Source organism: Haliotis rufescens, unplaced genomic scaffold (assembly GCF_023055435.1).
Source record: "Haliotis rufescens isolate VD_foot unplaced genomic scaffold, xgHalRufe1.0.p SCAF_7, whole genome shotgun sequence".
Taxonomy (NCBI): domain Eukaryota; kingdom Metazoa; phylum Mollusca; class Gastropoda; order Lepetellida; family Haliotidae; genus Haliotis; species Haliotis rufescens.
Genome location: NW_025964361.1, coordinates 40754464 through 40766726, shown reverse-complemented (window position 1 = coordinate 40766726; position 12263 = coordinate 40754464). Strand labels below are relative to the sequence as shown.

At 40.9% G+C, this 12263-nt stretch overlaps 2 protein-coding genes across 3 annotated transcripts in view; both read right to left on the bottom strand.

The window, feature by feature from the left end:
- LOC124132657 (transient receptor potential-gamma protein-like) overlaps positions 1 to 12263 on the bottom strand; it is a 383698-nt gene that overhangs the window by 219023 nt on the left and 152412 nt on the right. The gene's annotated exons all lie outside the window — the stretch shown is intronic.
- LOC124132707 (extensin-like) lies at positions 506 to 1147 on the bottom strand. Its single transcript, XM_046496776.2, has one exon. The coding sequence runs from the start codon at positions 1145 to 1147 to the stop codon at positions 506 to 508; it is 642 nt and encodes a 213-aa protein (XP_046352732.2).

The following is a 12263-nucleotide window of genomic DNA, read 5'->3' as shown; positions in this document are numbered from 1 at the left end:
CCAACTAAAACAACCAGAAATGCAATTCTGTCTGTTATCAAGCATCAGTTTGAAATCACACCTCACACAGAATAATGACATCAGGTGAGGTGAAATTGGGTTTAACGTCGCGTCCAAGATTATTGCACTTATATAGCGACGTGCATGCACGTGTATGTGTGTGTGTGGCTGCTTGTACTAGTCCGGACTGATGCCGATTTATAGTGCTAGCTCACTGAGATACCATGCCGCAGTTTAACATGAATACCCCACTCAGACACAGTATACTGACTCCGAGCCGACCAGTCCTTGTTTTAGCCCCTTAATGCCGAGCGCCAGACAGGGTAACAACAAGTACAATCTTTTAACGTCTTTTTGTATGACGCGGCCCGGGATCGAACCCTGGACCTTCCGCTCTCCGGGCGGACGCTCTACCACAAGACCACGGAGGCGGTCAATGACATCAGGACACAGGGAGATGGAACTCATACAACCTTCCCCCATCCCATCAGGGAAGGGTGATTTATTATATAGTGGGGGAGGAGGGACATGGGATGGCGGTGTAGGGGTTGGTGGTGGTCGGTGGTAATTGATGGGGTTGGAGGGAAATGGGGGTGGGTGGGTGTAGGTGGAATGTTGGGGTGGGGTTGGAGGGAAATGGAGTTGAGGTGCAGGGGTGGGTGGGTATGTTGGGTATGTTGGGGTGGGGTTGGAGGGAAATGGGGGTAGGTGTAGGGTTAGTGTGGGGGTGAATGTTGGGGTGGGGTTGGAGGGAAATGGGAGTAGGTGTAGGGTTAGTGTGGGGGTGAATGTTGGGGTGGGGTTGGAGGGAAATGGAGTTGAGGTGTAGGGTTGGTGGTGGTGGGTGTGTTGGGGTGGGGGTGGAGGGAAGTGGGGTGGAGGGAAGTGGGATGGAGGTGTAGAGGTTGGTGGGGGTTGGGAGGAATGTTGGGGTGGGGTGGGGTGAGGGAACTGAGGTGGAGGTGTAGAGGTTGGTGGGGGTTTGGAGGTGGGTGGTGGGTGGGGTTGGAGGGAACTGGGATGGAGGTGTAGAGGTTGGTAGGGGTTGGGAGGTGGTGGGTGGTGGTGATAGATTGTGGTAGATGGGGATGTAAGGGTGGTGAAACAATTTGCGGGGATAGTAACCCTTGTAAAACGATAGTTCCATCAAAGTCTTATGTTCATGCAGTGAAATATTAAGGGTTATCATTTTTCTCAACTTCAGAAAACTTTCACACTGAAGTGTATAATAAATGCCAAATTAAATGTCAAGAAAAATATGGAGACGCATTTGATAAAATATCAATATTATTATATTTGTTTATTCTAAAGTTCTGAACTATTCAGTCAATTTGTCAAGGTCCAATACTTTGTGTCCCTCCCCTCAAATTAAATACTCTCAGGAGGAATAGCATTCCTGCAAATACACTCGTGGATTCCAATAGATCATATCTGCAGTGTTTCATTAGACCACAATGATCACTATGAAATATATTGGAATGAAATTCCAACGATGCTATGAAGTAGAAATTCAAATTTTGGGCCCAAATGTATTTTCACAAATGCTTTATTCTTTGATCAAAGAATCAAAAGTTCAATCTTGTCCTGATGGAGGTTTATTTCACAAGGACATGAAGTTGCTTACTTTATAACATTCTCTGGGGGCTGAGGCTCTGACTTGTTTGTCATGGCATGTATTGGCAGAAACCTACTTGCGGTTATTACCACAACTCTTGATCCTTAATTTTGTCGGAAATAGTTCGATTCATGTCAGTAAATTAAGAGCAGGAACTGCTCTCTTGGAACTGCAGTATTCTGCAAGATTAAAGCAGCGACTTCAAACCCATTAAGTCTTGTATGACACTTAATACTCAATTTGCCTTATAAAAACATCTCATCATTGAAACCATGTGTAGGGTATAAACTGCCTGCATGCTGTGCATTATTCACTGCAGCAGAATGCATGTAGATGTGATGCTTACATTCGATCCACAAACTAAGATATGTAAAGACATATAGTCGCTCTACAATGGGCTTTTCTTCACAGTGTTGTTACCATTAGGATTCTGGAGCTCTGTTTATAACTCAGCAATAAAAGCATGTTTGATCTAAAATACTGTGTGAAACGCGGAGTGAAACGCAAGCGAGAAAACAACATCCTCTCACCTCAGACAAGAGCCAAGATAGCCAGATATGCAGCGGAAAACGGTAACACAAGAGCAGCAAGACATTTTAGTGACACATTAGGGGTCAAAATTGGCGAGAGTTCTGTTGAGAAAAGAAGACACTGCTGCCACAGTCAACGAGTTAAATCACAAACTTAGAGGAAGGCCGCTACTGTTGGAAGAATGGGGGAGGTATCATCAATTATAACATCGTTTTGGCATTGGCCTGAGGGATTGTCCTGCACGAAAACAGATTTCTATTGTCCAAGTTTGGAGGGCCCATCGAACTTTCGAAATCATGGGCAGAATCGTTCCTGAACAGGATGGGATTTGAGAAGCGAAAGGGTACCAAAACAGCGAGGAAGTTGCCACAAGATTTCGAGAAGAAAAAGGTCGAGTTCATTTCCACTGTAGGGGGTGTGATAGAGGAACAGAAGATACCAGACGAGTTGGTGATCAACTTTGATCAATCAGGCGTCAAGATCGTTCCAGTTTCCAATTGGACAATGACTGACTGTGGTTCAAAGCAAGTGGACATAATCGGATTAGACGACAAACGAGAAATAACAGCGCTTCGTGGATGCACCCGAAGTGGAGACATGCTACCCCCCAAGTCATCTCTCAAGGGATAACCGAGAAGTGTCCAACGAAGTTCGACTTCCCAGCTGATTGGCACGTGACACACTCAGCCAATCACTGGAGCACAGAGGAAACCATGCTCGGGTATGTGGACAGTGTGTTAGTCCCGTACGTGAAGAAAAGAAAGAAAGAAGAAAGAAGAGAAGCTTCCAGTCAAGCAAAAATCTTTGCTTATCTTTGACGTCTTTGCCGCTCACAGGTGTGAATCGTTCCTTGGACTATTGAAAAGAAGGAACTTTGTCGTGAAATTCGTCCCAGCTGGCTGTCCTGGAGAGTTACAGCCATTGGATTTGTCAGTCAACGCAGAATTCAAAAATGCTTTGAAGAGCGAATACACTGACTTGTATTGAAAGAAGGTTGTTGAAAATTTGAAAGATAAGAGTAGTGACAATGTGAATTTGAAGATCAGTGTCATGAAACCGATTCACGCAAGATGGCTTGTTTCCTGTGTGGACAAAATTGCAAAGGACACTGACGCAATCAAGCAAGGTTGGAAGAAGGCAGGATTACTGTGAGGTAACAGTAACACTGATTGGTCTGTTTACACTGTCATTTGTGATGTATGGTGTGACCATTCTGCATTCATTTGAGTTTTTAACTTATTGAGTAACTTGTGGTTCTGGTTGATGATTTCAACATTTGATGACGTGTTGCAATGAATAAAGTATGTATGTATTTTTTATACTTATTTTTGCGTTTTTAATTTTTGCAAAAAATTCCCTGTTTACAGTAGTCTTGTGTACATTGATCAATCGGTAGGGGTGCTAATTGGGATTGTTCACCAGCCAATATATCAGCAAGTGTCACCGTGGGCGCTTATTAGCGCAGGGCGCTTATTACTTCGAATACGGTTACTGGCAAAAATGAGTCCCCCCCCCAGGAGGACAGTTAACTTCAAAATCCTCCACCAAATAACAGTCATTACAAGTCAGTTAACTGCGTTTATAACGAACACGCTTATAACAAACGGACCAATATAACAGACTTATTTTTTAGTTCCGTCCATTTGTTGTATATGTGGTGTATATATGCTCATAACGAACTACGGTTATTGTGAACTAAAATTAGTGGTCCCTTTGAGTTTGTTAAAACTGTATTGTGTTTACTGTATTTCAATTAAGGTGAGAGGAGGTGAAACGGGGTTTAATGCTCCATTAGGGATTATTCCACTAGGAAGCATGTATGTGTCTGTCTTCGGTGCTGGTCCAGACTAATGCTGGTTTTATAATGCTTGAGCACTGAGACACCATGCCACAGTATAGGACAGAAACCCTACTGATTACCAACTGGCCAGTCGCTGATTTATCTCGTTAACACCAGGGGGCAACAACAGGTATTATCTTGTATGTCTTTTGGTATGACGCAGCCAGGTGAACGAACCACTATCCGCTCCCTTGGTCTGTTACGTTTAATACAACCTTGACATCGTTAATGGGTTTTCTCAACATCCTTCTGCTCATGACTTACCTGAACATGAGCTGCTCATTGTGTGAGGTGGGTAATTACCAAGTACATTGACATATGTTAGACATGCAGGCATCAGACTCCGGATCTTGTTATCTCCGCTCAGCTCATCAAAGAGGCTTACTCTGCCTTTAAGAACATTAGCACTGCAAACATGCATGTGTTGTTTGTTATTCAGATGGCATCTATTTTTGAGTGAGTGAGTGAGTGAGTGAGTGAGTGAGTGAGTGAGTGAGTGAGTGAGTGAGTGAGCAAGCAAGCGAGAATGCTACTTCAAACAGTATTTCAGGAACACAAATGGAGGCAACCACAAAGTGACTCAGGTCATGGAGGTGTACCTGTGTGATGAAACCAACATGTCTTCTTATGACACAAACAAACCAAGGAACAAATTCAAGGCTAAGTAATTAACATTTAAGAATAGACTATGGATCTTTTTTGGTTCAGAGTGTGAGTATGGTTTTACGCTACTTTTAGCAATATTCCAGCAATATCATGGCGGAGAACACCAGAAATGAGCTTCACACATTGTACCCATTTGGGGAATGGAACCTGAGTCTTTGGCATGATGAGTGAACGTTTAACCACAAGGCTACCCACCACCCCTAAAGCCCCTTTGAACAGTATTCCAGTTATATCATGGCATGTCAGCTTGATGTGGAAGGAAAGCCCAAAGTGTTGCATGTCTTAGACGTTTACCACTTTTGTAAAACCCACATGCTTGGTTATTGTGCTGATAAACAACGAAACATAATCAGGACAAACCAGGATTAACTTTCTAATCAGCACCAAGGCTTCTAAATTCTCAGTACGAGTGAGCAAAGCATTCAGACAAGCATATCTGGTTTCTTTTTCCAAAAATGAATATTATCAGGGACAGCCTACTGTCGTTTCTGAGCGACGTGGTGTCTGCACTCCAAAGGGAATACAAGTGAATATTCGTGTTCTATGTTAGTTTTTATTGTACAAACCAAAACTTCCAAATTGTGGCAGTGAAAAATACAAAGCCAAATCATTTTAGATATCTGACATGTCATTGGCTCAAGAACCCTCACACCCTTCCTTTAGATTGGGGAGGGTCAAAGTTCGCTCAGGGTTCAAGACATTCTATGGAGGTGTCAACCGATTATTACGCAGAGAGGTATTGCAGAGAGGTATCGTATTGGAGTAAAGGATCTGATTATAATTAGATTGAATGCAGACCAAGAATAATACTGTTCATGTTCCATAACCTGAGTCAAGCAATCATAGGCGACATTACTTCATAATTACAGTCATGGTATCCAGACAATGCTCAAAGATTAAAACAGCCAGTCAAATATCTTTATGTATGCTTTCAAGACACACAGAAATTGACATTTAGGTTATTTGATAAAAACCCTGTGCAAGCCTCTTTACACGTACTGTACTAACAACAATATGTCGTTTATTCTGATGAATGTGTAGGTACAAATAACTTGTAAACTGAGTTTCAACAAAGTCAGTTAAATCACAGCATGATCAACTGGGGGACAAACATTGGATACTGGGGGACAAGCATTGGATACTGGTGGACAAGCATTGGATACTTGTGGACAAACATTGGATACTGGTAGACAAGCATTGGATACTGGTGGACAAGCATTGGATACTGGTGGACAAGCATTGGATACTGGTAGACAAGCATTGGATACTGGGGGACAAGCATTGGATACTGGGGGACAAGCATTGGATACTTGACAAACATTGGATACTGGTGGAGAAACACAGGATACTGGGGGACAACATTGGATACTGGTGGACAAGCATTGGATACTAGTGGACAAGCATTGGATACTGTTGGACAAGCATTGGATACTGGGGGACAAGCATTGGATACTGGAGGACAAGCATTGGATACTGGTGGACAAGCATTGGATACTGGTGGACAAGCATTGGATACTGGTGGACAAGCATTGGATACTGGGGGACAAGCATTGGATACTGGGGGACAAGCATTGGATACTGGGGGACAAGCATTGGATACTGGTGGACAAACATTGAATACTGGGGACAAGGATTAGAAACCGGAAAAAAAACGTTGTATACTGGGGACAAACATCAGATGCTTCCCTATACAAATGAACAAATGTGATAAATCTATTCTGCCTGTGGAAATCCTGTGACCTCATTTCCTGTTTATGAATCAGTGTGCATTCAGATTGCAATCACAGCTTCGTGGGGAGAATACATCCCAAGATGTCTGCCTTACATTCCTAAACCACCTCACCTCATCAAGTATTCATCTACTGCTACCTTGATACTGGGTTAGATTAGGTCCCCAGTAACCTTTGCACATGCATGTCATAAGGTGTGACCAAATGGATCAGTTGGTCAGACTCGGTGACTTGGTTCATTGGCTGTAACGACATACTTTGTAAGATACATATCTAAAAACGAGTAAATAGTGAGGTCATGATGTAAGGTAATAGTAAGGTCGTAGAAAACTTGCCTCTTGCCCTGTCAAATCAGGAGACTTGTTCCATTATCAAAGAGAAAAGAAAATTTACAGACAGTGACTTGAGACTTCTTGTTCATACCAACAGAAAACAGTATTTTGCAATTAATTTCCATACATGTTTACCTGTCACTACATACCAGCAAAAACAATTTTTTTAAATCAAATTTCAAACATTTGCACAAATCAGACATCCAGTGAATCATTATGTACCTCTAGTCACTGTATCCTGACAACATTGGACAAAGATCACAATATCAACCACTGGTTTGTCTTGTCAACAGCAGGAATAATTCGTCATTAAACATAAAACAAACAATTCTTTGATATCAGGATTTCCCTCAGGTTCAATTCAGACATCTTTGCAGAAAAAAGTGCAAAGTCATATTTTTTATATGTATTCCCATATCATATAAATCTCGAATGAAGAAATGAAAATACTTGGAAATCAGATCTTGCACACACACACCCGACAACAACCAAGCCTGCAGCACACCTTAGAGCAGATTGTGAGCATCATTTCATCTGAAATCATTACCGACCAACGCCTCAGCTCTGCAATATCATCAAACACTCAACCCATCATGTTGCTTCATGTCAGGGAGAAGAACTTGGGGATAAAATGTGGCAAGCTTACACTAGGCAGTGCTTCAGAATGTTTAGCATGCTATCCATCACTCTCTAATTACCTAAGAATAACATCCTGCCCAAGATGTCAGTGTGACGTTTTTTTTCCACTGCAGCTTAGTGTTTTTCTGTTCAAGATCTCTTTTTTTATAAAGTTTATCATTTGGTAAATCAGTATGCTTCTAAACAGTAAATTGTTTTTTAGAGTTTTTTGTGGGGAGGTGGATATTCAGTATTGAATGTTGTCACAGCATTCCCTCTTGCTTGACTGGTGGTTGAAGAAATCAGTGGTGTCTTATTTCTTTTATAGAATACAGATGTAGTGTCAGTCATGTTCTAGAAAAAAACTAGTTACAGCGGCTATGCTGCTTATGGTCAGGACAGGCAATATACAAGCTGATAATTAACTTTAAAACACACATCAAGACATTTAAGCAGTCTTATAAGATTTGTGTAATTAAAAAAAATTCTGTCATTGCTTTGACATGAAAAAATGCTGAGGTTCTTGTACCATACATTCTGTAGAAATCTTCAGTAACCTTCAATATGTAGAGTTAAAAAAATACATTTACTCATTTCCTCACTAACAGTTTAATTAGTAATTTAATTTAATTTTGTTTTTGTTTTTTGGGGGGTTGGGGTGGTTGAGTGTGTTTCTTAATAAAACACAGCTAAGCAGGGTGAAAACAGGTGATTAGAAACAGTTGGAATTGCAGGTGATCTCGTGAACCAGAATATGGCTATTAATGAAATACTTTACATCAACCTCCTATGTCAGTCGAGGGGAAACAGGAGCTCAAACTATTAATTTAATCATGGCAAAATGTCAACACTACAATGAGCAGTCAAAATATGAAAGTTCACATCAGTACCATACTAATCTCGATGAAAGAAGATCTCTGACTCTGATCTCGGTACAGAGAGGTATTGTGTCAGAGGACTCCTCCCTGTTTGGAATACTGGGATTCTGAAGCCTAAATTCAAAATTATTGTGGCCTAGAAATCATTAAATGTCTATATACAGCTTGAACAATGACAATTTTTCGAGAGAGAAAATATTGCTTCAAAAATTTAGTCTTCAGCAACCCATGCTTGCCATAAAAGGTGACTATGCTTGTCGTAAGAGGTGACTAATGGCATCGGGTGATCAGGCTCTCTGACTTGGTTGATGCATTTCATCGATCCCAATTGCATTGATTGATGCACATGATGTCAATCACTAGATTGTCTGATTGAGACTCGATTATTTACAGACTGCTGTCATAAAGCTGGAATATTGCTGCGTGTGGCGATAAACAAACAAACAAAAATTTAACATGAAAGTATCACACCTTGTTGCTATGACACGTTGATGCTGTAACACATTGATGCTGTAACACTTCACAATTGGATTGTTTTGTTTGTATGTTGTTTAACGCTGCAATATTCCAGCTATATGACAGTGGTCTGTAAATAATCGAGTCTGGATCAGACAATCCAGTGATTGATAACATGAGTATTGATCCACCTATTCTGCTGAAGATCTTCACAGGTACCGATGAACTCTGAGTGAATTTTGAACACCCAATGTAAGCGAAAGATGTGTGGGTTCTTGAGCCAGTAAGATTTCTAAACTATTAGGCTTCATGTCTTTATCATCTCAATTCAGAAATTTTGATCTGAACAAATAGAGCTGGGATGGGTAACTCGGGTATTCAGGTCGGGTGGGTCCTGAGTCAGACCCGGGTACCCACAGGACTTCCCAGACCCGTGGTTAATATTTTGGTTAATGACAACAACAATAAAGTCTATATTTTTTGCATTTTCTTCTGACTATGCATGCACTGTTTCTGACTTGCATCTGTTTGAGAAAAGATATAACTTCAGTCAGTATGCATGATCTGAACGTTTAATACATGTATGTAAACAACATTTGCCAGGGATCTGGCGATCGGGAATTATGTATCCAACTCTTTAGATCTTCAGTGGGTACCCGGGTAGGGTCGGGTAATAGGAGGTTGAGTACCTGGGTTGTAAATTTGGACCCATCCCAGCCCTCTGAACAAATAAAAACCCACACAAAAGACAAATATTCCTTGGATCCTTCCTTTCGGGTGTAGACGCCTTATCAACAGGGTTTATAACACATCACCAACAATGACACAGCTACATCTTATTGCAGGGGGATGTCTCCGATTATATTTGTTTTCGAGATATGAAAATCAGATGCTGATTGGCTGATTAGAAAGTACACCCGACGTATCATGTTGGAGTAAAAGATCTCATTTCAGCGAGATTGATGTCATACATGACAATAGATTGTTTTGACAATGTCAGAATGAAATGAAAAAGATCACTATTTGAGTGAGTGAGTGAGTGAGTTGGTTTTACGCCGCTTTTAGCAATATTCCAGCAATATCACGGCGGGGGACACCAGAAATGGGCTTCACACATTGTACCCATGTCGGGAATCGAACCCGGGTCTTCTGCGTGACGAGCGAACGCTTTAACCACTAGGCTACCCCACCGCCCTCACTATTTGAAAGTACCTGCATATACAGTTAACTAGGGTTATAACGAAATCAAAGGATCCACATATTTTAGTTCGTTATAACCACAGGTTGTTATAAGCATATATAGAGCAAATGAACAAGACCAAAAAGCAGTTTGTTATATCCATCAGTTCATTATAAGTGTGTTCGTTATAACGTAGTTTACTGCATATATCCTAACAGAACATGTGCAAAACCTAATGTCAGGCTACTCAACAAACTGAAATCTACTGAAATGCACTAAAGCTATAAGTGAGTGAATGAGTATGTTGAGTTGAGCTATTGAGATTATTGCACTTAAAAAGCAACGTGTGCGTGCGTGCGTGTGCGTGCTTGTATTAGTCTAGACTAATGCACATTTTATAGTGCTAGCCCATGCCACAGTTTAACACGGATAACCATCTCAGACACAGGGTACTGACTCTGAGCATACTAGTCCTCCTTTAAGCCCTTTAATGCAGAGCACCAGGCAGGGTAACAACAAGTACCATCTTTTAACGTCTTTTGGCATGACCCACCTGGGGATCGAACCAACAACCACCTGTTCTCCTGGCAGATGCTTTACCACCAGACCACAGAGGTGGTCTAATCTGGAATGTTTCAAGGCTGAAGCAGACATGTTAGGATATGACTATTCAAAATTCCTCAAGGAAGTGTATGGAAAAGGCACTAATCATACAACAATGGCTACAATGTTCACCTGTGTACCCATCACTGCCAAGTAAACTGTGGTAGCTGCTGGGTACACAATACAGTTCTTACAAAACACATGATTCATTGTAATACATGCTCCTGTACGAACACAAGATAATGTTGGACATTTGATTTATACCAATGTTAGAATAATTGCTGTTTCAGATATATCATGTTCTCCTGCTCGGTATTTACTGTTGGGAAGCTTCCAATCTATTTCAAAAGCAGATGCATCATAATCTATTTGATTGCCTTTTAGAAATGGGTTGAGATGGTAAAAACATGATTTCCGCTGGCACGTGTAACATATGGCCTGGATACTTGATGGCTCTGTGTCTGTACAGAGATCAGATTTGTTGGGTGGCCCAGTCGTCTAAGGCGCCACGATTTGCTGTGCAAAGTTGCGTCCCTTGGGCACCCCAGAAACCTATGATTATGGGTTCGAATCCCTTTTCGCCCCGATATTGTTTCTAGGTTTGTCAGCACCATGCCCGTGCTCGTGGGTTTCAAGTGGTAAACGTCTGAGGACTGCATCACTTTGGGCTTTCCTCCCACATTAAGCTGACACGCCGCGATATAACTGGAATACTGTTAAAAGTGGTGTAACAACCAACCCAACCCAACCCAACCCATCAATCACTCACTCGAAATAACATTTAGTGTTTAAAATCTTTGGGGGGGGGGGGGATATTGTCTCTTTGCAAAGTTTAATATATCTAACTAATGAGATAACATTAAATAAATAGCATTGATTTTCAATTTTATTGTTTTCCTTCTTCTGTCAGTAATAACTTGAATACAAAACTTCTTCTTTTTTGATAATTTAACAACATGTATATGAAATCCCAACCACCGAAATTAGATGTCGAAAATAGCATGAAGGTAAAAAAAAACACAAATATATAAGATTTTGAAATAATATTTCTCTATAACTTGTTCATGATACTAAAAAAACATACCTAGGAGTGAAACAGGTTATAGAGGCTTACCACTTTGGTGAACCACATGACAAGAGGTAATGACTTTAAAGAATAAAATATAACTTGGGCCAATCTGGGATTCAAACCCATGACCAGAGGATAATGCCACAGGTAGGTTTGCTTGTTTGTTGTTTGGTGTTTAACGCCGCAATCAGCAAAATTCCAGCTATATGGCAGCGGTCTGTAAATAATCGAGTCTGGACCAGACAATCCAGTGATAGACATCATGAACATCGATCCACGCAATTGGGATTGATGACATGCATCAACCAAGTCAGCGAGCCTGACCACCCGATCCCGTTACTCTTATAAGACAAGCGTGGGTTGCTGAAGACCTATTCTACCCCGAATCTTCACGGGTCACCACTGGTAGGCACCCTGTGAGTTGCTTTGCTTTAGGACATCATGTCAAGATGGGATTAAAAAAGATGAAATTTCTCAAATAATTTTATCTGAAATACTATGACAAATTATTTTTTAAATTACAAATGAACAATGAATGCTGAATTCAAAATGACGACGACATTGCAGTCATTAAATGTTGATAAACAACTTTAACAATGACGTACATTCTTTAGAAAATGGCAATATAAAAAACATATTGCTACAAAAAAAATAACATAACAGCCTATAGCACCTTGACAACACATTACATTTTGATTGTTTTGTTTGTTTGCTGTTTAACGCTGCACTCAGCACTATTTAAACT